This window comes from Tachypleus tridentatus, chromosome 11, assembly GCF_004210375.1.
Source record: "Tachypleus tridentatus isolate NWPU-2018 chromosome 11, ASM421037v1, whole genome shotgun sequence".
NCBI lineage: Eukaryota > Metazoa > Arthropoda > Merostomata > Xiphosura > Limulidae > Tachypleus > Tachypleus tridentatus.
In genome coordinates, this window is record NC_134835.1 from 85,940,720 (window position 1) to 85,965,090 (window position 24,371).

Genomic DNA, 24,371 nt, shown 5'->3' on the forward strand with positions numbered 1-24,371 from the left:
AAGAACAATATAAGAAACAGAACGAATAATTTTTACGAATAAATCGCCGACAGTAAGTTTTATCTGGAGTTTCTTTTTTATCTTTACATAATTAACTTGGAAAATACTGCGCTACTCGGCGAGTGGTTCATGATAAGAGGGGAACCTCGCAATAAAATGTACTTTTGAAAACCTTAATAATCGTGAAATATAACGATATGAAGCTAGGTTTAAGGAACATCAGTATGAGCTGAAAGGTGAAAAAACAGCCAACTTTTGGTCAGTCTCTATATAATTAGAAGATTACAGTACTCTAACACATTAGAAAATAACTGGAGTGAGCGGTTATAGCGGCCGCCGTTCTAAGTTCAGACGATATGTCAGCTACAAGATCTCCTATGGTTATGGAAGGCTATAATCTGATACAATAGAAACAGGAGCAAGGTGAGAAAGAAAAATATCTGTTCGGCATGGATTTCTGAAAGAAACATAAAAGACAGAAGTTCAACGTGAAGACAGAAAAAACCAGGTGTGCAAGAGAATGAACAAACCAAAATGAGGCAGAAGAAGAAAGTAACATGTTTCCAGTAAAAAACAAAAACATATTTCTTAGTCTGTGTGTTACTGATTATCAATAGCATGCAGCAGTTTATTATGTTTACACTGTTATCAGTTCTGATAGAAATAAGTAGAATTTAAATAAAGTTGTTCAACAATACTGATATAATTAAATGTTATTGTTTGCTGAAAATCAATAATTTTAACTTTTCTAATTTATATTTTCAACTATTATGTGCTTGTTTTGTTTTGAATAACACCCCCACAGCTGAAAGGGCGAGCATGTTTGGTGCGACGGGGATTCTAACCCGTGACCCTCGATTTGGTTTACTTTAAACTTCACGTAAAGCTACACGAGAGCTATCTGCGCTAGCCGTCCTTAATTTTGCAGTGTAAGACCAGAGAGAAGGCAGCTAGTCATTACCACCCACCACCAACTCTTGGGATACTCTTTTACCAACGAATAGTGGGATTGATCGTTCATTATAACGTCCCCACGGCTGAAGGGGCGAACATGTTTGGTGTGACGGGAATTCGAACCCGCGGCCCTCGGATTGCGAGTGAAGTGCCTTAACTACCTGGCCATGCCGGGCCTACTTTGTATTATATTATCTACAGGGTGGCCCGTAAGTCCCTACTCATCCATATTTCTTATGTATCCAGTGTATCTGTGTGCTGACCCTCATTCTCGCTGCATAATATTATGTCACAATACACTCTTCATGTGTGAATGGATTTACATCGGCCATATTTATCTGAAAAAAAGAAACAAATTTAAAATACATGCGTAATTGAAAATAACATAATAATACATGGATGGGTAGGGACTTACGGGTCACCCAGTATCTGTTGTTTACATTTTCCAAGCTTGATAAAAATATTGTTTAAAACTTCAATTGTTTGTGCTTTTGAAGCATTTAACGCTATCAATCTTGAAAATCTAAACTTGTCTTGAATATTAATTTATACATATCGAATAATTCTACTACCTTGACATAAAGTTTTTCCAAACACAGTTCTAACCGAATACGTTTTTTCACACACCAGATTTATTCAATTTAGAAACAGTAATGTATATACACACATATGAAGAAAAACAATAACGCTTGCACTGAAGTCTCAAACTATATATGAAATGCAAATTTAATCTTCCACAGTAAATGTTTACATGCAGAGTGCAACATGTAACATCCTGTATGTCACATGCATAAAACACAGTGTACAAGTACTATAAAACTACCATTAACTAGCTTGTTAGATAAATATTTAACAGACAACAAATTTACTGTCGAGATTTAATGAATTTCCTCACCCTATGATGTAACGTTCTTTTACCAGGAATATAAGGTGCATATGGAGAATAGTAATGTGGAGCATAGAACATGTTCTACTTAGCAGCAACAGAGACAATGCTATTCACATGGAGCGGTCACTTCATCTGAAGGAGTACTACTGCATTCTCATAAATGAAAAAGTCATTCGAAGATCGGAGATAAAAACGAAAAGTACAAAGCTGGTAAGAAATCGTCGAATACAAATCTTAGCACGCTATTCACCACTTACAAGTCACGTGTTCTCCCTACACTAACCACGATAGAAACCGTGGCACCATTTCATGTGTTTTACACAGAAATGTAGAAAAGAAGAATATCTAAGCTATGTTACGCTTTCATCACACATCTAGAAGAATCTTGTTTTATAGATATATATATTTATATATCACTCTCAGCCAATAGGAGAGCTACACTGTTTGATAAAAGAAACTTCTAAACTGAACAGGCGCGTGAAGTATACGTACATGCAAAAATTGTGACTGAATATATGCAACGATGACTATCAGTTGTCAATATATTTCTTCAAGTTTTCTGATAACTTTCACCACCAGGAGCCGAGATGCTACACAGCGCAAGCCGAACACCAGAGTCACATGCTCGCTCCTTCGTCCCGAGAATCACGAGGGAAAAGTAGGCTCATCCATTGGCTGGTGACCCGTGACAGCTGACATTCCCCATGACCCTTCTGCTTCCGCCGACTCGCATAACTCCTCTCCCTAAACAGATGGTGCCAATATGCCTGTCATAGTCGGTAGTTACAAAGTGTTACTACTGAAGCAAAGATTTATAATTTCGTTTCCTTCATGTAATTATTTCCATGGAACAGGACGTAGTGAACGGTACCACAAAACAATAACTCAGTTTGTGTTTCAATGATTACACATCCATTTAAGAAGGGTCAATGTTCGAATTCCCCATAAAACTATATTTGAGACCCTATCTGGTGTTTTCTTGGACCACTTACTATATCACTACCAAATAGCGTCTGTGGAATAGAAATACGTATGCAAGTAATTTAATGATTATTTCCAAAAGGAACATTTTGAAGTTATTTTTATTGATTTATATCAAAACTTGAAAAGAATTGCCAGCACTTACACTGATATAAATTTAGTGAGAAAAAAAAAATCAAATTCACAGGCCCCACAAGTTACACATGTTGAAGACAAAGTCTCGTGATAAGTAACCGAAATTAGGTAAAAAATTACTTTTCCGTTCACATAACACAAAGATATGCACTTATTTCAGACATATGGGAACGTACAGAACCGTAAATGAATAAAATTTGTCTGAGAATCAATAAAAACGCTTTAAAATATTATTCAATAACTTAACAGAATAACAAATACTGTATTGTACGTACAACAACATACAGAACGTTAACTAAATTGTTTGCTGTGTACAACAAAATATCATGAAATACAAATAATAGGAGCGCTTCAGGTAAGGTTAGAGGGAAAGCAGCTTGTCATCACCACCCACCACCAACTCTTGGGCTACTCTGCTATCAACGAATAGTGGGATTGATCGTCACATTATATCGCCCCCACGGCTGAATGGGCGAGCATGTTTGGTGTGACGGGGATTCGAACCCTCGACCCTCGGATTACAAGTCGAGTGCCTTAACCACCCGGCCATGCTGGGCCTCAATACGGATATATAAACACTTAAGAAGTTACTGATGGAGAAATGTATAGAATTCACTGAAGAACTATAGTTTCCTTTTATTTCGGCTGACTGCATAGTAAAACGCTAAGGTCGATACTAATGCTTATACAAGGAGATTAAACAATATTTTAAAGATTATTTTTGACTTATTCACATTATGCTAGTACAATTTGAGAGACGTTTCAAATACGTGACATTCCTGTTTTTCTTACGCCAATACCACTTACCACGAAATAAGATATTCCGCTTCTATTACAAATAGGTAAAATGACGGATTCGATACTTTTGACAAATAAAATGTTACAAATAAAACAGTATTAAAATTACTACAGATATTTACTTAGTAAATCTTGTGCCCATAAAGATTTGGAGAATTTTTGTTTGAATTTTCTGCTGTGTAGTTAATTATTTTTTTCACATTATATGTATGTTAAGTGCTGTTTACTACAACAATATGCATGTTCCACATAAGACTGTTTTACTTGAAGCCCAATAAACAGTGACAGAATAAAGTACATATACATTCTTAACAATCAAGCTCAAGGAAAAACAAAACTGGTAAACCTGTGATTATCGTAAATGAAGCTATACACACGAGACACCATCAATAATTGCGTTCATAGCCAATCCCCTTTCGACTGAGAATTCTGCCGATAAGCCATGAGACAAGCTGTTTAGTAAGCTAATGCTCTCCGTGAAGCGCGCTTCTCTCCAATCGATACAAACTACAGTACAAACAGGCAGCCTCACAAAATCGACAACCGGTTGCCTGCTTCGACCTGCAACCAAATTGTCTTTCTCTTTTCTGTATTACGTACTCCGGTAGCACACTTTGTTCACGTTCCTTTTTTCTCTTTTTGTTTTTCGCTTTCGTGCATCCCGAAATTATTCTGTGTAATGGTAAATGTGTTAGCACGTGCTCAACAACACGCAAGCTGGAGATTCAAAAAAAAATTTCATTAGAATTTAACATTATTTTGAATTTGTTGACTCTTATAACAAGATGCATCAATCTTAGATAAAAGAAAAACCCTTTCAGTCTCTCCTGCGTATTTCCTGTGTGAGTAGCTTGCGACTGAACTTTTAATTCCTAATTTCTCTACAAGTATAGTCACGAAATTTCTAAAAATAAAAGCAAGGCGATGTACAATTTAAACTTGGGCATTTTGTTTTTGGTTTAATACAGAATTGTTTCTAATCCCATTTAAGAGAGAATTGTATTACACTGTAGACACGAATTAACCTTTAAGCAAGTTTGCTAATGGGTTATAGTTGTTTTACGAGTAAGTAACATATATCTTTTACGTAAAACCTTAAGGACAAAACATACATTATAAGCTATGTGCAAACTAATCACCGTCACTGCTCTTAAAGTTTATAAGCATGTGCTGCACTTGTGGACTACAAGATTAAATAGATTTAACTGCAGGGAAGTCTTCAAGTCCTTACACAGCCTAACGCTTTAGTTATTTTAGTTAAGAATATAGATAAAAAAAACAACAACAACTCGATAATGTAGGTTTATTTAATCAAAATTCTGCGAAATGAGTAACTGTTAAGTATGAGAAAGCTGACACATTACATATATACAGGTATTATACAAGTGTAACAATTTAAACTAATTTCGTCACCAGAATAACTACCAAAGTTTGTATTAGAAAAGCGAATGATCTATGAAAACAACACTGCATTTATGTACCATTAATTGTTTTAGCGTAATAACGAAGGTACACATGCTTCGCACAGCATCAAACGTCACTTTCTTCCGACATCGGCTTCTTGTACAGTAAATACCGAAATGTTGCAAAACTCTAACCTATCGTCCGAATGCTTGTCAATTTAAATTCGAACTTTGGGGAAGTCCACCAAAGTTTCTCTATCAAATTTCATTGAAATTAGCTGAACATCACAACACACTATGACGTCAAGACACCGCTAAGACAACGATACAGTTTACTTTTTTATACACTGTATATAAACAACATGACGTTTGTATAATAAATACAAAGTTCACTGATATTTTTAGTTGATAAATTTCGTCCAAAGCTGCTCGATCGCTATCTGGACTAGCCTTCCCTAATTTAAAAGTGACAGACTAAATATAGGGAACGCAGTTAATCAACACCGTCCACCACGAACTTTCGGTCTATTCTTGTTAGACAGAATAATGGGTCTTGACTGCCATTCTTATATGCAACTTGTATTAACTGATAAGAAATCTTATACGTCAAACAAATTTGAATTAATGTATACATAAAACATACTTACACACATATAAAACTCGTGTTACGTATTGGTATATATAATTTACATAGATACGCACGTACATCAACATTATTTATATTCCAATCTTCTAAAAAAACTACTACTAATTCCAGCTAACCGGTAATACATGAACAAAGAAATGGCGAATATATCCAAAACTGCAAAATCACAAGTTAGTTTCTAGCTACGTATTGCCAAAACTTTGTATCCCAGTATAAACAATAGCATGCATAACTACGTTGTTTCTTAAGTTTCACCCAAAGTTACTCCAGAGCTATCTGCGCTAGCCATCGCTAATTTTGAAGTAAAGGACTAGAGGGAAGGCAGCTTGACAACACACGAGCTATTTCAATTTATTACTGGGATTTGACCGTCACGCTTTTAACGCACCCACGCCCCCAAAATGCAGAGGGCAAACTAATGAATCCCAGATCAACAATCCCGTACGTTAACTACTGAACCGCGCTAAATTCCAAATATAACGAAGACATTAAGGTCTCAAATATACATGTCAGTGATTGTATTTTAGTTAATTATCAGAAAGCATGTAATCTGCACATGTTCAAACGCGTTGCTACTCAACAAACAACTTTTTATCGTTTTTATTTACAGCACTTACTTTCACAGTGGTGAATTTGCACACTAGATGGCGGCTATATATCGAAATAATTTTTATTCTTAGAAGCGCAATTCATACGGAGCTTCCGCGGAACAAGGAACGACCAGAGTGCAGAACATCACAATGTCTCTTGATTAACTAACATATACGCGTGAGCGATATGCTAATTAATACAAACATTTATTGTTTTAAATATAGAAACACACGATGGAACTACTTATTTAATTAGTGCCTATTTTACATGTTTATAAAATATTTTATTATCTGTTTATATAATCTATATTTAAAACTCGGTAACTAGTATGAATATTTTGTCACTGAAAGCACTGATTTAAAAACAAAACAAAACTATATTCAACCCGGTTACAATTCAAAGGCTATTCACGGTAGGCTTTATTCAGTACAAATACTGTAGAATTACATGTTCTTGTCACTGTTTTACATCTATCTTACTCTCTTAAGACTGTACTGCCAAAAGAAGGATACTGATAAGAATAAACATTTATATGTGTAAGTATATCTAAAATTTGTATAGTGTATCAGTACATGAACTTTACGGATACACACTCACACCAAAACTAGCTACGTTACAATCCACCCACACAACTATTACCCTCGATCCAACGGGTAACACCTACGTTCAGAAGGTCAAACTTGCTTCTCAACACTTAGAAACGATTGTACCAGGTACACGGTTAGTTGTTTTAGAGCGTATTCGGTACGCTAAGTGCAATATATTAATTTAAGTACAGCTAATGAGTGAAACACATAAAAAAACGTTTAGTGTTTTTGATTATACAAAACGTATGTACTTATTTTATTACACAGGGATGTATGCCATTTACCGTCGTGATTCCGTTGACCAGCTACAAAAAGTTATGACGTCATACGATACTGGTATATTGCATAGAACTATAGCCACGGTAATTCTGAATCACACGTATACAGAGAATGAAGAAGAAATGCCAAGTGGCAATACCAATGACTGATGACTGAAGCACATTGAAACTTACCCGTTCTATTCATGCTGTAATTCTTCCGTCTGCCGTTCCGTTAATAAACACGATGCATGATCGAGACAAGTTGCTGAAATTGGCATCTCGCACATTTGTTTTTAACATTCTTATACGCTGAGTGTTTGTTTGTTAGTCTAACATATGGCTCTATACGAAACTTCTTTTATTCTTCCATAAGGCGCCGGCATGTTGAGATAGATTGCTCTGGCCTTTGTTAGTACAGAAATGAAAACAATTTCGAATCTTAGAATTTGAGCTTGCGCAGCCCCCCCCCAAAAAAAAACAAAACAAAAACGTCACGGTAAATCTACACGAAATTATCCACCTTCTAAAAACCCACGAATAACACAAGTACCTACACAGGAGTGTTTTGTAAAAACAGATTTACATTCTTAATCACGAAGTAAACACAACAATATATATTACGTACTGTTAGGTTTCCCTTAAACTAAACCAACTTAGTTGTTATTTTATAGTTTGTTCTCTGTTCACATACGCGTGATGCAAGGAAGATTTGGTTTACTCCTTCAAAAACGGTACCATCAAAAACTATTTCACATATGATCTATATGCCTGTTAGTAGCTCTTATAAACAAAATCACCTAAAAAACTTAACACATACAAAAATTTCCACAAGTTTGTTGTGGATTTTGTACATAAAACCTATATAATACCATCAGGAATATAACACACATCTTAACTAAAATTCTGTTATAGATTTGTTACGGCATTGTTATGGTAGATATTTTCTAACACATTTCTTTCTCAGGAGAGAAGTCACCAATCAGTTCTGCACTAAGCGTGTACGAGTCACAAAAATGCCTGTTGAAATATTTAACGGGACAGATTTTTATTAACAACAATAAATGGAATGATAAATTTAAAATTATGTGTGATATCAATCACATCTGAAATAAATATACCATTAAAAATATTACAAAGCAATGAAGTTAGTGATAAGTTATTTTAAGTTTTAAAAAATTATGAACACGTTTAAACTCGTGCAATACTGGAAAACGAAGAAAAGTATATTTTATGAATCACCACGAAAATTGTTCCAATATGAAATCACACACTATTTGTGGGACCCAACTGATACCAAACATACATGCCTTAAATTCTCAAAATTGTTTCTACTGACGATTACAGGCCCGTCATGGCCAGGTGGGTTAAGGCGTTCGACTCGTAATCTGAGGGTCGCGGGTTCGAATCCCCGTCGCACCAAACATGCTCGCCTTTTCAGCCGTGAGGTCGTTATAATGTGACGGCCACTATTTGTTGGTAAAAGAGTAGCCCAAGAGTTGACTGTGAGTGGTGATGACTAGCTGCCTTCCCTCTAGTCTTACACTTCTAAATTAGGGACGGCTAGTGCAGATAGTCCTTGAGTAGCTTTGCGCGAAATTAAAAAAAAAGCAACCAAAAACTAACGATTACCTGTGGCATGTAGTAATTAAAGAAAAGAGAAACACAAAATTTTTTTCGTATAAAAATATAATTAATTAAACCATTTAGAGAACATTTAATATTAGCTGTATAACAGTACAAAAGTAAAGCACTAACAACACACACCAGTGACCCTTCTCTCCAAAAGAACATTTTCATACTTACGTTAACGTATTTTGCTGTGAATTAACGTTATGGGAATATTAATCGTTTTTCTTTTATTTTATGTATAACTATTATTTAAATGTAATATTCGAGATAGTGTAAAGTTTATCATAACTGGTTGGTTTGTTTCGGATATTCGTGCATAAATATACATGGGGTTATTTATGTCAGCCATCCCTTATTTAAAACTGGTATTAGAATAGTGGAATTCACCGGTACTTTTTAACGCCCCCACGGCTGAAAGGAGGAGCATGTTTGTCGCGACGAGGGTTTAAATCCGTGACCCTCAGATTACGAGTCGAGCGTTCTAACCGCCTGGCCATGCCAGGCCCATTTTAACGAGATTCAAATCTCTACATATTCTCCCTGACAACTGTGATTTAGGATAGACTCACAACGTTCACGTGTTACATTTATTTTAATATAGTAAATCCAACTATTTCACAAGTTATTCCAAATTATACAAAGGAGTATCTTAGTAAAGAAACAAGACATTTCACTTTCAAAGACCAAATCTTAACAGCTGCCTAGCATGGATATATAATGTCTAGTAATAACAACGTTATTTTACGCAGTGTTCTAACCACAAGTATGCGTATAGAAATGCACTGATGAATGAAGGTTAGATCATATATCCAGCACTTACCTTAAATTATAAACGTATGTTTAAAATATCATTCTTTCTTTCATACGTACATTTCAAACTTTATTTTCAGCATAAATTTAGTTTTCAAGGAAATCTTGCAAATCATCTGACATAACATATTTTAAAACATAGATCTCGTTTTAGGTTTTTTGTACCAACTTCTTAAAATGAAAAAAATGTAATTATAAACAATTTCATTTGAACCATAACTGGGTGAAAGTGTGTGCATTATCGCCTAAAAGAGTGACCTGCGACTGCACTCACGTGTTTGGTAAAATTATGTGTACGTCATTAACGGCAATAAAAACGCACTCAGATTTGAGACACTTCAACGTATTAACATGAAATAATCGCAGGATTCACTTACGATAGGCTAAAACTAAACAAAAATAGATCTCTCTTCTCTCATTACATGTTTTTAAAATTTATGCCAAATTCCAATCTTTATACCATGCTATCGAACTTCAGTATGATTCTATTCTGAATTTACGTTTCCACCCGACTTCTCCGAAGCAACATTAGCGTCTTTTTGAACATTTCTACCGATTACTTAATTCTTTTTCTTTACCTGAATGCTAATATTCAACTCTGGATAAAGATCCATATAATTTCTTACAAATTTCTTCGTATGGATGTAGTACAAACTACACCATTTCAATGAATCTTAAAGAACAGTTTATAATTTTCTCCGTAACTTACTATCTGTTACTTAAAGGTTTGAGCATTATTTAACTTCTTTATTTTTCGGACGATTTAATACGTCCTAAGTATACGCTAAAAATTAACAAAGGTTCACTATTTGTACATTCATATTTTAGGAAGATTTCTTTTACCAAACCAAAATGTAAATAAAAAAGAGGGCGTAACATTTTTCATAATAAAATAGTATATTGAATCAAAAGCAAAAATAATAAATTTGCAGATGAATAATTTACATGCTTAAAATTAACAAATACTATTTCATAAAATTTAAAAAAAAAACAACGAATTAAGATAAAATGAGATTCCACAGCTTATAAAACAACCAGAAATGAAATATTGTAGGAAAAAATTGTTTTATTTAAATAATCAACATCTGACAGTGAATGCTGGATTGGATTAATGAAAGGCAAAATAGTAAAATAGTTCAAAAGACTCATAACTGATTAAGCGGAATGTTTTCGGGCTTACAATGCTAAAATCCAGATGTTTGCTTCTCTGTAGTGGTGGCCTGGCATGGCCAAGCGCGTAAGGTGTGCGACTCGTAATCGGAGGGTCGCGGGTTCGTGCCCGCGTCGCGCTAAACATGCTCGCCCTCCCAGCCGTGGGGGCGTATAATGTGACGGTCAATCCCACTATTCGTTGGTAAAAGAGCAGCCCAAGAGTTGGCGGTGTGTGGTGATGACTATCTGCCTTCCCTCTAGTCTTACACTGCTAAATTAGGGACGGCTAGCACAGATAGCCCTCGAGTAGCTTTGTGCGAAATTCCAAAAACAAAAAATCTGTAGTGGTTTGGTTTCTTTTGAATTTCGCGCAAAGCTACACGAGGGCTATCTACGCTAGCCGTCCCTAATTTAGCAGTGTTAGGCTAGAAGGATGGCAGCTAGTCATCACCACCCACGCCAACTCTTGGACTACTCTTTTACCAATGAATAGTGGGATTGACCATCACATTATAACGTCCCCATGGCTGAAAGGGTGGGAATGTTTAGTGTGACAGGGATTCGAACCCGCGATCCTCAGATTACGAGTCGAGCGCCTTAACCACCTGGCCATGCCGGACCCTCTACAGCGAACAGAGCGTAGATAACCAAAAAAAAACAGCAAAAATCAGAGAACGTTTTGCTTGCGACTGAATTTTTCTCAACTAAAAATACTGTTCAAGAACTATAACGAATTCAATACAACTGATCACATTTATAGTGTGCACAATTTTCATAAACTTGCAGTTTTCACGATATTTCAAAACAAAGCATTTTCACTCAAAAATGTTTTAACAAAAAACAAACTATAATATAATACATAGAGATATAAAAACAGTTTTATAGAATATAAAGACAGAATATTTTATTAAAAGGATTTTGAATATGTAAATCGGCAAATCATGTGGCAACCACAGCTGATATTAAGTCGTAGCAGCAATTTCTTATAGGGATCGCCTGAGAATTTCACAAAAATTCTAACACTTTGTTTTGAATTTCGCGCAAAACTACACGAGAGCTATCTGCACTAGCCATCCCTAATTTAGCAGTTTAAGATTAGAGGGAAGGCAGCTAGTCATCACCACCCACCGCCAACTCTTGGATTACTCTCTTACCAACGAACAGTGGGATTGAGCGTCATAGTATAATATCCCCACGGCTGAAGGGACGAGCATGTTTGGTGTGAAGTGGATTTGAACCTGCGACCCTCGGATTACGAGTCGAGTGCCTTAACCACCTGGCCATGCCCGGCCAAATATTTCAAGAGATAGGCTAGGCATCTAACACAATGACGAAGAATAACAAAATGTTAGCTACACTACATTCAGATCCCAGAAAACAAAATAACTGTAAAGAACGCACTTCAGATATATGAACGTATTTAACCGGAAAAACACAAAATGACAGAAAACTGAATACGCTCAAAAACTACAACAAATGGAGTTATACGACTTAAGTTTAAACATACAGTACCTACATAAATGCCTGAAAATTTCAACTATACTTGTTTAGACATGTGCAAAACTTTACAAAAGATATCTAAAGCTCTAATATAAAGGTTAAATCCACAATAAGGGAACACTACCAAATTTACTTAAATATAAATTCCGACAATATCACTTTTGATTTTCAACAGTACACACCATCACCTTATAAGATACTCTGGACGAAATACGGGGATTTAGCCGTCATTCTTAGATCACCAGAAAACACCCAAATTTGGTGATTAGTTAGCACGAAAATTTTGATAACTTAACGTACTATTTCGAACAGCGAACAAAATGTCGGATAAAAAATTATCGAAGCCACATGTACATATACAGAATAGAAAAAAAACCCCAACAAAAACACGTTTATAAATGCCAAGTTCGTTTCAACACAAGACTGTAATTTGAAATGTTCTACGAAGAAAACTGGTGTAAATAAAAAAACAAAACAACAACAAACGAAGCAAAAACTTCTTGGCCAGACAATAAGTATTTGTTTATTCAGGTTAAAGAATAAATATTTCAAGTTTGGTTTTGATTTGTTTTGAATTTCGCGCATAGCTACACAAGGGCTATCTGTGCTAGCCGTCCCTAATTCAGCAGTATAAGACTAGAGGTAAGGCAGCTAGTCATCATTACGCACTGCCAAATCTTGGGCTGCTCTTTTACCAATGAATAGTAGGATTGATCGTACAATTATAACGACCCCACGGCTGAAAGGGCAAGCATGTTTGGTGTTACGGGGGATTATTTTGATGGTGATTATTGAAATGGGAGAATTTTAAATCAGTATCTTCATTGTTACCGGGAAAAAACGGCTGGATTTACTACGCTAACATTTATGCACAGTTACTAAACAAACTTCTGCGAAGCTTACAGAGCTACTGTTGTGAAAGTCAAAATTTCAAACTTTAATATTTTCTAAGTTCTTCTTCGCAACCAACATAATCTCTTCGAAGCCATTCAAGTATCGCTTAACTAGTCAGAAACGCTTCGTTTTATTAGTGTAAACAATGTGTATATTTATAACACTATCACCAGCCTTATTATTGATTAGAGTTTTACAAGCTGCTACAGAGAAAAATAAGCTATGAATATTTTACTAAAACATGGACAATATTAATGAATCCAGTATTGAATATGTCATAAAGTAGTTTTCAAATTAATTCATGCGCATTCGTTTTTCTTTTTCGATCTGGAGAATATCTATAGGTCTTTCACGTCCGCCATTAAAAATAATCCGGTTTTTATAATGCACATTAGTTAGAAAATAATTTGTGAAACTTATAGCGCACTAATTTAAAACTGACACGTTGAGGAATCATTATTTCTAGAGTTCGCTGTTGTACTCTATGTGGTTTTCTGCGAATATTTTAGTGTGTTTTCTAATACTAAACGGTTACCATAGTAGAATTCTCTACTCCTGTGAGTGTGTGTGTGTGTGTTTTCATATAGCAAAGCCACAAAGGGCTATCTACTCAGCCCACCGAGGGGAATCGAACCCCTGATTTTAGCGTTGTAAATCCGGAGACATACCGCTGTACTAGCGGGGGGCACTCCTGTGAGTGATTTATTCTATTGATTTTCGTACCTCGCTGAAATTGTGAGTGCATATTTTATTATTCATATATTTGTTTCACAAGCCTACAGCAATATCGGTTGGTTATTTTGAGCCAAAACTTAGATATATTATAAGCACCACGAATGCCCATGACCTATTTAGAAAGTTGATTATTTTCCATTAACAGTTGATTTACGTGGCTATAAATCTATAATATATGTGATGATGATGTGAGCGGTTTCCTTTGTTCCCGACGCTCGTTAAATTCATTTTTACACAAATCCACCTGGTTTAGTAAACAACAGCTAGTTGTTTTTTGTAAATAAGTTTAAAGCTTCATAATGGGCTATCTGCGCTATGCTCGCTAAAGGTATCGAAATCTGATTTATAGCATTGTAAGTCCGCAGATATAAAACTGCGTCACTGGGGGCAGGCAAAGAAATTAAAGCAAATGAAACACGACTGTTGAAAGAAAAATAAATGTGTATGTATATATATAAAACGTTATTCTCCATAAATGGACATAAGCAACTTCAGAAACATGATAATTAACAATTGCTAATTTTAAAAAAACGTAAGTATAAATAATCAAAAAGTACAAAGACACATTCAATCAAAGTGCAAATATATTTTCAAGCTTACAACCATGGACGTTAAAAATAAACAAACAAAACTGGAAATGGTATTTATATAAGTACGGAGAAATCATTAGATTTTAATTAGTGGTCCACATCTATGACGGAAATTTTGATGAAGTATTATATTTTGTGGAGATAGCAGTTTAATGTGGTTTGATCTATCAATATAAAATGTCAACTCAGAAATAAAATCAAATATATATACGCATATGTATAGGTGTGCAATTTGAACATTAAGTCTGACACATTCCATTATATTTTAAATTTGATTAACAAAACCAAAATTGTCATATTTTTAGACTCTTTTTATTCCTTTGATATGTTTTCAAACTTTTAATAATTATATCTATAAAAGATATATTCTTCATAAGTAAATTTAATACCACTTAATATATGAATTATGTGTACCTTTTTCATTAGGATTTAAATTTAGAACTTCGGATGAATACATCCAGAGGAAGCTGTTGCAACAACATTAATTCCGCGTAGCTTAGATGATAATCTTGTGGTAACTAACCTTCTGTTGCTCTTTATTAAATCGATATCGATGGTTTCTGACAGCTTAGCTTTTTGTGCTGATCTGATTGTAGGTCTAAAACACATTTTGATGTACAACATCTTGTTCTTCTAGCCAGGGCTTTGTTATTCTGAGTGTACACTTTCTTGTACTTCCCGTATGTGGACTTTGCATGTTCACTCTACGAACCAATGCTTCAATTATGCAAAACAATTTTATTTTGAAACATCCAATCCAATGACCAACGTTTGTAGAGGCAGATCGCATTTCTTTTAATCCGGATTCCGGAAGGAGGAACTCCACTGGTCTTGGTTTTCTGTTCGAGTAAGTAAGCATTAATTAAACATTTTCCCTCTGGTATTTGTAGTATATTGCTCTTTCTTTTACTTTTACCGAAATATGTTACATTCGTATTTCATATATTGCTATCAGTTGTCCAGATTCATAAAAATTGCGTTTCTACGTACATTTTTCAGAAGTAAGATCGAGGGATTAATATGTTAATTACCATGGATACTATGAACCTCCTAAAGTATTAGATAAAAAAAATGTACAATGTTCAAGGCTGTTAAGTTTTTGGCACGAAGATTTTTCCTTTTAAAGCAGTGGTTCTTAACCTTGTTGGAGGTACTGAACCCCGGAAGTTTCGTGCTTGTATTCACTGAACATTTCGTAATTGGAAAAAGAAAATACTATTATTTCAAAGTTAAAACATAAGTAGATATTTTATTAGTGCACAAAATAAACCATGCATCAGTTGCAAACAATATCACTGTGTTCAAAGAACAAAACATGAATTTCACACAAATACAAAAACATAACTCAATGAATATTTACTGCAAATCAATGTGACTTTTGCTGTTGCCTTTCAGAGACAAGTTCAGAAATGCGCAGCTTCATCTTGGCAAGTGCCACTCTCATATCATTTTCGCAACAAAGTCTGTTCCTTTTCTTCGTTTTTATGTCTACCATCCTGGAAAAGGATTGCTCGCAAAGATAAGTTGTAACAAACGGTACGAGTATCTCAAGGACTTTCTTAGCAATAAGAGGGTACACGCTACGATTTGGTGACACCAAAACGTTGAGAGCGTCGTTGTTCTGAAAAGTTGCTCTTGAACCTGGCTCTGCTGAAGTTCAATGATTTCGTTGAGGTATTCATCATTGACATCTGCTGTCGCAACACTAAACGTGAATGGCTATCTCACCCATGCTGGATATGACTCTATGGTGGGGAAATATCCGCCGAGAGACTTTGCGAGCTCATCTAAGTGGATGGCAGTTGCTTGCTTCAGTTCCCCGGGTACAGAAATGTCTCCGATTTCAGACACATCTTCGATCTTACTTACATAGTCGTCCAGTAGGGGAAAGTTTGAGAAGTGATCATTCTCTGTTCGTCGTTTCCATAACGGTAGTTTTTTTTTAAAAGCCTTCAGGTTTTCTTCCGCTTCGATGATGTTGACTCCATCGCCCTGCATCTGTTGATTGAGATGATTGAAGATATCGGCCATGTACGTCAAAATGAGAATGAACTCAGATTTTTCGAAGCAATCTGCATGACAATGTTGGTGCTCTCGCAAAAACAGGGCTAATTTCACACGCATTGAAAAAACACGATTCAGCACCTTTCCCCGGGATAACCACCGAACGTTAGAATGGTACAGAATTACCTCGAATTCAGAGCCCATTTCATTACACAGCTTTTTGAAGATACGGTGCTTTAGGGCACTATTTCGCACAAAGTTCATACATTCCACTACAATTTTTAATACTTCTGCCAGTTTTGAAGACAAGGTTTTTGTTGCCAACGCATGCCTGTGCAGAACACAGTGCATTACAATGATGTGTGGTGCATTGGCTTTCACCAGCGCACCAAAACCAGAGTTTTGTCCGAACAAGCTGCAGAAACCATATCCCACGAAAAATGAAGAAGTCATCCACAAGTTTCTTCACGTTTGCTGCCTTAGTTGTTGTTGTAAGAGGCTTACAAAATAAAAACTCTTCTTTTATCTCGTCGTTCTTCACATTACGCACGAATACAACAAGCTGGCTTAGACTGGAAACGTCGATGGTCTCGTCGAGTTGAAGGCTGAATTTTGCTGGGCTTGAAATCAGATCTGCAACTACTTGAGCCAAGATGTCATCGCTCATATCATCTATTCTGCTGCTGATGGTGTCATTTGAAAGATGAATATGGGATAACTTATTTTCAGCAGCTTTTCCCAGCATGATATTCGCCATCTTCAACGCAGCTGGTTTTACGAGTGCTTCACCAATGGTGTGTGGTTTGCCCTGCTTTGTGATCAAGTACGCAACTTCGTATGATGCTGTGAGGATCGGTTTGTTGATGGGTACAAAGCCGAGAACAGGCAAAGTAGCCTTTTCATCAAACCTGGTTCTCCTTACCTTGAATTCAGCAAGCGTTGTGTTCTTGTATTTCCCATCTCCATGCAGCTATAGGGAGTGTTCTCTTAGTTTTGCCGGTGCTAGACTAAAATTGCTCAACTTGGCATTGCAAATCATGCATTGAGTACGCCGACTCCCATCATGTTCCGTTATACACGTGAATCCATATTGTACGTATTCGTCCAACAACTTTCTGTTTTTACTCGACATAGTATGAAGGGATTGAAAGATTAGAAAAAAATCACAAATGATGCACGATTACTACAGTCACAAGTCGACTGCTAAGCGCACGAAGTTCCCTGCAGCACAGATATTAAGGCCAAGTGATGTGACGTGTTCAGCCGCAGCCAATGATGGCCAAGTGGAGCATGACGTCACGAATCACACGAGTGGGGCGAATGAAATGGACACACACACAGTGTGTGTGTCTTGACCTCTGCCGAACCCCTGAGACTGACTCACCGAACCCCTGGGGTTCAATTGAACCCAGGTTAAGAACCACTGTTTTAAAGTATAAAATACACAATGGAAAAGTTTTTCAAACAGCAAAATTTACAAATACTTTAAATATCTTATGAAGAATTATTTTGAGAATTCCGTATGTCTTAGAAGTACAAAAACGCTTTCAGCAATGAGAAAGGGGCATCGAGAAGGGAAGGGGAAATTTGATGAACTTTCCAAAACTACACTGTTGAAAAGATGCTTAATAATATCACTCTTTTCACTCCAGTAAAAAAATCTTCGACAAAATTAGTTCAAAGAACCTTAGCATCCAAACGTACTCAACACAAGCTGTTAGCGTAATGAATCAAGACTTGTTTATTATAAGTTTTTCCTCGGTGAAAGTAGAAAGGAAAGGCTCTACCTTGTAGTGCAGATAAATAAAAATAGTAGCTTTAGCATGTTTGGCACGCTTAAAAATTTCATCGATAAACATAAGCTTAGCATGTCCAAAATAACTGACATGTACTTTAACAATGCAGCCAACATGGGAGAGTAGTTTTATGGGCAGTTTCGCGGTTTAAAACTTCGTATCATGCAGAAAGTTTTGTTAAATCGTTTTATGTATGATGTTACTGCCACATACTGAATATGTACATTTCATTCTTGCGATTCTATGGAAGCAAAAACTCTCGGATTACTAAAGACACTAGTATGAGCAACCTTTTTCGAAGAATCTAATATAAGGATTGGTGTTTGAAGAAATAAAATGAGTGAGTAGTCTCGTCATTCCATACTAAAGAAGCTCCAAAAACTGGAAGAAACAAAATTGCGGCCTGGGGAAGAGCAGTTAACATGCTTTTCGATCAATCTGATGGTTTCTTTCTTCACAAACTAGATGTTTTATTAGAAGACGCGCAATCCAGGCATTTTAATGGTAAAATACATTAGAATGCCAAAACCCTATTCGGCAATCGAAACTGTCTTAAAACCATATTTGTAGTGCCTATAGATTTTAATGCTTTTGAAAATTTGGGTCATATTCCGACATTTGCAAATGAGAGGGTTGGATTTTTTTTAGCCACATATCTACCTCCTGGATGACGTATGAAGGCGTTTGCTGTCTCTGACCCTTGATTATATGTTTCAAAAAGTCCTCGACTTCTGTAAACAATCTTAATCTAAAGTAGATTAAATATATGTTAGCATTAAAGAGTGCTTTGAAAACAATTTCCCGATCTCATGCAATTTATTTTTTAATAAAATAAAATAAAACAAAACACAATGAAATACAATTTTTATGTAATTCCAGTTAGTAGTTTAATGACAACTGAAACTCAAGCAGATACAAATGAGGAAAACTTGTAAAGAAACTCCCCAACTGTTTATCATTCCACTCTTCTCTTATTAGACTGCTAGGAAATTAAGCGCGTAAAACAGACGATTTAAGAAGTTCGGAATGATTTTGAAATTATCCGATTACTTGATACACCTTGATAATACTTTCCAAGAAAATGGAAATGTCTGATAACCCAACTCGAAGAAACAGACGAAGATTTTGAACTCAGGAGAATCCATAGTGTAAACAAAAAAAGAAGAATAGATAAGTTCGAGATTTCATTCGCAAGAATTCTTGTACTCAATGCCTTTCGTGTACATACAAAGTTTTGTACAGACATAACTTGGGCGTATTAGCTTCTTGCACTAATTTTTTTCATTGTCTATTGTTATTTATTAACTTTCGTTTTCTCAAGTCTGTTGTTAAAGAGGTTTTAGTAAGTTGAAAAAATCAAAATGAGGTTGAGAAGTAACTCGAATCAGTCATTCTTGGAAACGTACACGATGATTAATTGCGAGAGATTTGGTCGATTCAATTGATCCAGCAGAAATTGTAGAATACTTCCGTAAAAGTTCGGATCTCATGAATAAAATACTCTTAGCTTGATTGCGCATTCATAATTAATTTTGTCTTTCCGTGAATATAAACGAGCAAAATAATTTTCTCTACGTTTGGAGCCTGGCAATGTTTGGTAATTTAAGTTACTAATCATAGCAATTATTAAAAAAATTCTTCTTCACACACTTCTTAAAGGTAATTATTTTATTGTGCAAAAGATTTCTTCTGTGATAATTTAAGGATATACAAGCTTAACGTCAGTATGCCACTAGTGATTGTTTTTTGCTTTTTAATTTCGCGCAAAGTTACTCGAGGGCTATCTGTGCTAGCCGTCCCTAATTTAGCAGTGTAAGACTAGAGGGAAGGCAGCTTGTCATCACCACTCACCGCCAAATCTTGGCCTGCTCTTTTACCCAGGAAGAGTGGGATTGACCATATTATTATAACGCCTACATGATTGAAAGGACGAGCATGTTTGGTGCGATGGGGATTCGAACTCGCGACCCTCAGATTACAAGTCGAACGCCCTAACCCTACCTGGCCATGCCGCCATTAGTGAATGACAACATAATTATCTGTAAACAAACGAGTTAAGATTTGGGTAAAATAAATATCTGTTTGCATATATTGCCATATAAGAAAGAAATTGTTTCTTAAACTTAATGATTCATTCATCAAGTATGAAATATTTTAAGTTAAACGTTACTAAATACTCCATTCCTAATAAATTTTATAAACCTTTTTTCTTAACACATGTATAAAGAACTACTACTCTGGTATGATTAAAACAAATACCAAAATTTTGCCACAAAAAAGAAAAATTTAACCACTTCTGCCAAAAACCTTTGTAAAATACAAACAATATTGCTTAAAATGGCTTTTTCTGATAATTACTAATTAAATACATCATTAAATATAAACTAGAAAACTGTATAATTACTTGAAAACACCACTTATATAACATTAACATCACATTTTAGTGCTCATTTCACTACACATACACAACTAGAAGAAACCCGTCATAATTGCTATAAATATTGTTTGTTTAGTGTTTTCTGATCGTTCAAAAATCGAGTACACACTACAAAAGTCTCCTTAGAAACTATCACGTCTGCAAGGCTTCTCTCTTCTTCGTTCCCTTTTTCAACACATGTTCCCTCAATCTCATGTTGTGGAAGAGATGAAGGTGACCTGTGGTCGTTTTACGACAGCTAGGGCATACTTTTTGGGTCCATTAAGTATTGGGTAGTGTTTATGGCGGCACCACGCAGTCTGAAAAAATCGTGACGAAGCAGTCCGAGGTTCGGTCAACACATTGCACCTGCAGGCTTCTGGTTTGGCTGAACATGCAATATTTTCCGCTTGTAAAACAGTAAATTTTGAGATTCGATGAGGATTGTAGGCTCAAAGTGCCAGCTATCAATACTTCATTCATTCAGTTTGTTGCACGTGCACAACTGGTAACGTATCTCACAGATCTTAGCGAATTTACAATTAACCCTAACAGTGTTGCATTTGCGCGATTCGTACTCTGAACAGTTTTGAGTTTCTTTTTGGTCATCCTAAACTGAAATGATTTTTCTGATTTCTTTCACGCTATTTATAATGTTATTATCTTTCAATATAATTTATATTAAATATTTTCTCCTTAAGTTCTCAACCAACTCAAACATTGTGTACGTTTCTAAAGGTCGTGAAAGAGAGGAGTCGAATGATGAATTTGATTATTATTCGTTATTCACGATTCGACGGGCGTTTTATGCAAGTGTTTCATTTAACACTTTTAACGGCGGCCATCATCAACCGATGCTGCTACCTGCAATATTACCGTTTTTTAACGGTTAAGAAGCATTTGCGGAACGGATTTTTTTTTAACTTTCTTTCTGAACTATGCATTTTTCGCGATAAAAATTATATATACAATCAAATTCTGGATGAATTAATTTCTTTGTACTTATTAAATGAATAATTCAGAAATATTAGTCTATAATAAAAAATACGCAAAATATACAATCCCTGAAGTGATGTTTTAAAGTCACATTTTAACAATTTAAATAAATGAATAACATAGATCTTCGAGTTTACACTACACTATTCGTAAGGTCACATGACAGGACAAAAGTGTGGCCACCTGAATCCAGTCTGTTCCCTGCACCTGCAACTGATATCGCGACTTGTGACAGGTGTTCAATACCAGGCTTACATTAGGATTTACAACATGACTTGTAGGATTTCTGGTCAATATACAAAATCTTAATAATGCGTGCAAAATGTCATAACTCGAATATTTTTCTAATTCGAAATGCTGCGTGTGCGTGTGTACATCATATTATGAATATGAAATTCTACCTAATAAAAACATTTTTAACTATTTAACCCATCCTAATAAAACTATGACACATAGAGAAAACGATGAACGTCGAAAAGAGCCAATTTCAACAAATCTCAAAGAAAAATTGAGTAGGAAAAAAAAGGTCGTTGTATAACTTTTTTAATCATTTGGTATTGCGATGACGAAAACATTAATATTCGCTACATAAATGCTCGTTGTAGTTGTATAACTAGAACACTAGTTGAACTCACAGACGCTACAAGCAAATTAGCATAAGCCGTAATTAATATGCAATTAAGTTTACAAAGCAAAACGCACAGTCATCGAAGCCCGGTTGTCTTGTTATTAAAAAAAGGTTGTTGATAGCATGTATGATGTCAGAGACTTGAAAATGGGCCAAAAAGAAAGAGAGAAAAAAACTTCACATCAACACGCATTCCATTAAAGGAACGATGCCAAGTTTAGCCTAATTCAATACCCTGAGTTGAGGCTTTTGTTAACAGGGTGCGTAAAAATCTAACAATAATAATAAAAAAAAACAACTCGTGCTTTCCGTCACACATTTATTTTATTTTTTACAAAATGTTACACAAAACTGACAAACATTAATATCAACTTATAAACCTAAATACAATGAATCATAAGAATAGAAAAAAAAATCAACGATAGTTGGCACACAACTCAGTCAAATTCCTATAAATGACCTGGAGTAGAGGTTAAACATGGCACCAGGCAGTCTGAACAGACCATGCCTGAGGTGGGAGAAACTGGTTCTGAACACAAGGGCCGTTTGTGCCGCCCATTATTAAGAACCGATTTTGTGACTCGTTTCCATTTTCCTCAGGGTTTCTATATGCAGTTAGCTGTGTTCTTGGCATACAAAGCAATAGGATATCCATACCTAACATACCACGTAATTTATTGTGTACATAACACGTTAGGAGAAATAAATTTAGTCAGATATCACAAGGAGACATTCATTTGAGATTCATTTCCAGGGTTTTTTTTTTTAATCACGCAATTATTTAACGATGAACAATCGTTAAATCAACTAATACATTTTTTATCTGTAACTTGATTACAAACATTGTGATAAGCTGTAAACTTCTAAATTGGATGTCTCACACCAACCACTACACTTCTAACTTTAAGTCGACATGTTACAAAACTAAGTATTTAAAGCTACTCAGAATTCACCATAGTATTAGCTCTACCTACGTATCTCAATGTGTAAGAATATCAACACAGGATTAGCTATGTCAAAAATTTTTCAATCAGTTCAAAACATCCGTGAAAGGTACGACATGTTTAAAAATTTTCAACCTGTTTGGCTAAACTGTGATTAGATGTGTAACTCAGTTCAGAAGATCAACTTTGGCTAAACTGTGATTAGATGTGTAACTCAGTTCAGAAGATCAACTTTGGCTAAACTATGTCAACTAGTTCAGAACAACAACATTGGCTAAACTATGTTTAGATATGTCAGTTTAGAAGAAAATCAACAGAGGCTAAACTATGTCTAGATACCTCAACAAGTTCAGCATATCCACATACGTTAAACTGTGACTAGATATATCAATTAGTTCAGAACATTAACACAGGTTAAATCACGCGCGCTTATCTCAACGCGTTGAGATAAATAAAACAGGTTTATACCATGCTTTAATAATATATACTGTTCAGAATGTCAATAAACGCTGAGGCTTTGTCCAGTATATTCATTCGTTTGAAAATCACCCAAGATGAAGCTATATTTAGAAAATGTCAATCTATTCAGAATATCAACAACACTACTAGTTTCGCATGTGATATAACAACTACTGTACATACAATTACTACCACTGTATTACTTTAGATGAGGAATTTTTTTTTTCCTGTTTATCTGAAAAACAACAAACAAACAAATATATATTCGATTTGGAAAATCTTTAGTCAACTGAAATCAACCAGTCAATTCTCCATAATCTACACTAAGCTAACACACTGGACTTCTGGCAGTTGTTGTTACAGATAACATACAAACAGACGAAGTCGTTTAGCACTGTAAATCAATATATATATATTAAGCGGCATCCCGAATTGTCGGCTCAAGAACAAGGTGGTCATAGGTGTCTGATGGTCAAACCCGATCACTCCGTTAAGCTTCGTGACATATCAACTCACTCTGATGTGTTATACGACGTGTCAGATATAAATATTATTGTGCTATATATACGAAAAA

General features: G+C 35.4%; 1 protein-coding gene across 14 annotated transcripts in view; it reads right to left on the bottom strand.

Annotated features, from left to right (window-relative positions):
* Positions 1-24,371, bottom strand: part of LOC143232672 (transcription factor 12-like) — a 100,891-nt gene that overhangs the window by 33,061 nt on the left and 43,459 nt on the right. The window contains exon 1 of one of the 14 annotated variants that reach the window (XM_076468382.1): positions 1,850-2,423. The exons of the other annotated variants lie outside the window; for them this stretch is intronic. Coding sequence (XP_076324497.1) covers positions 1,850-1,921 — 72 coding nt within the window. The 5' untranslated portion in view covers positions 1,922-2,423. Of the gene's footprint in view, positions 1-1,849; positions 2,424-24,371 lie in introns of those variants that run through there. 14 annotated transcript variants of the gene reach the window in all.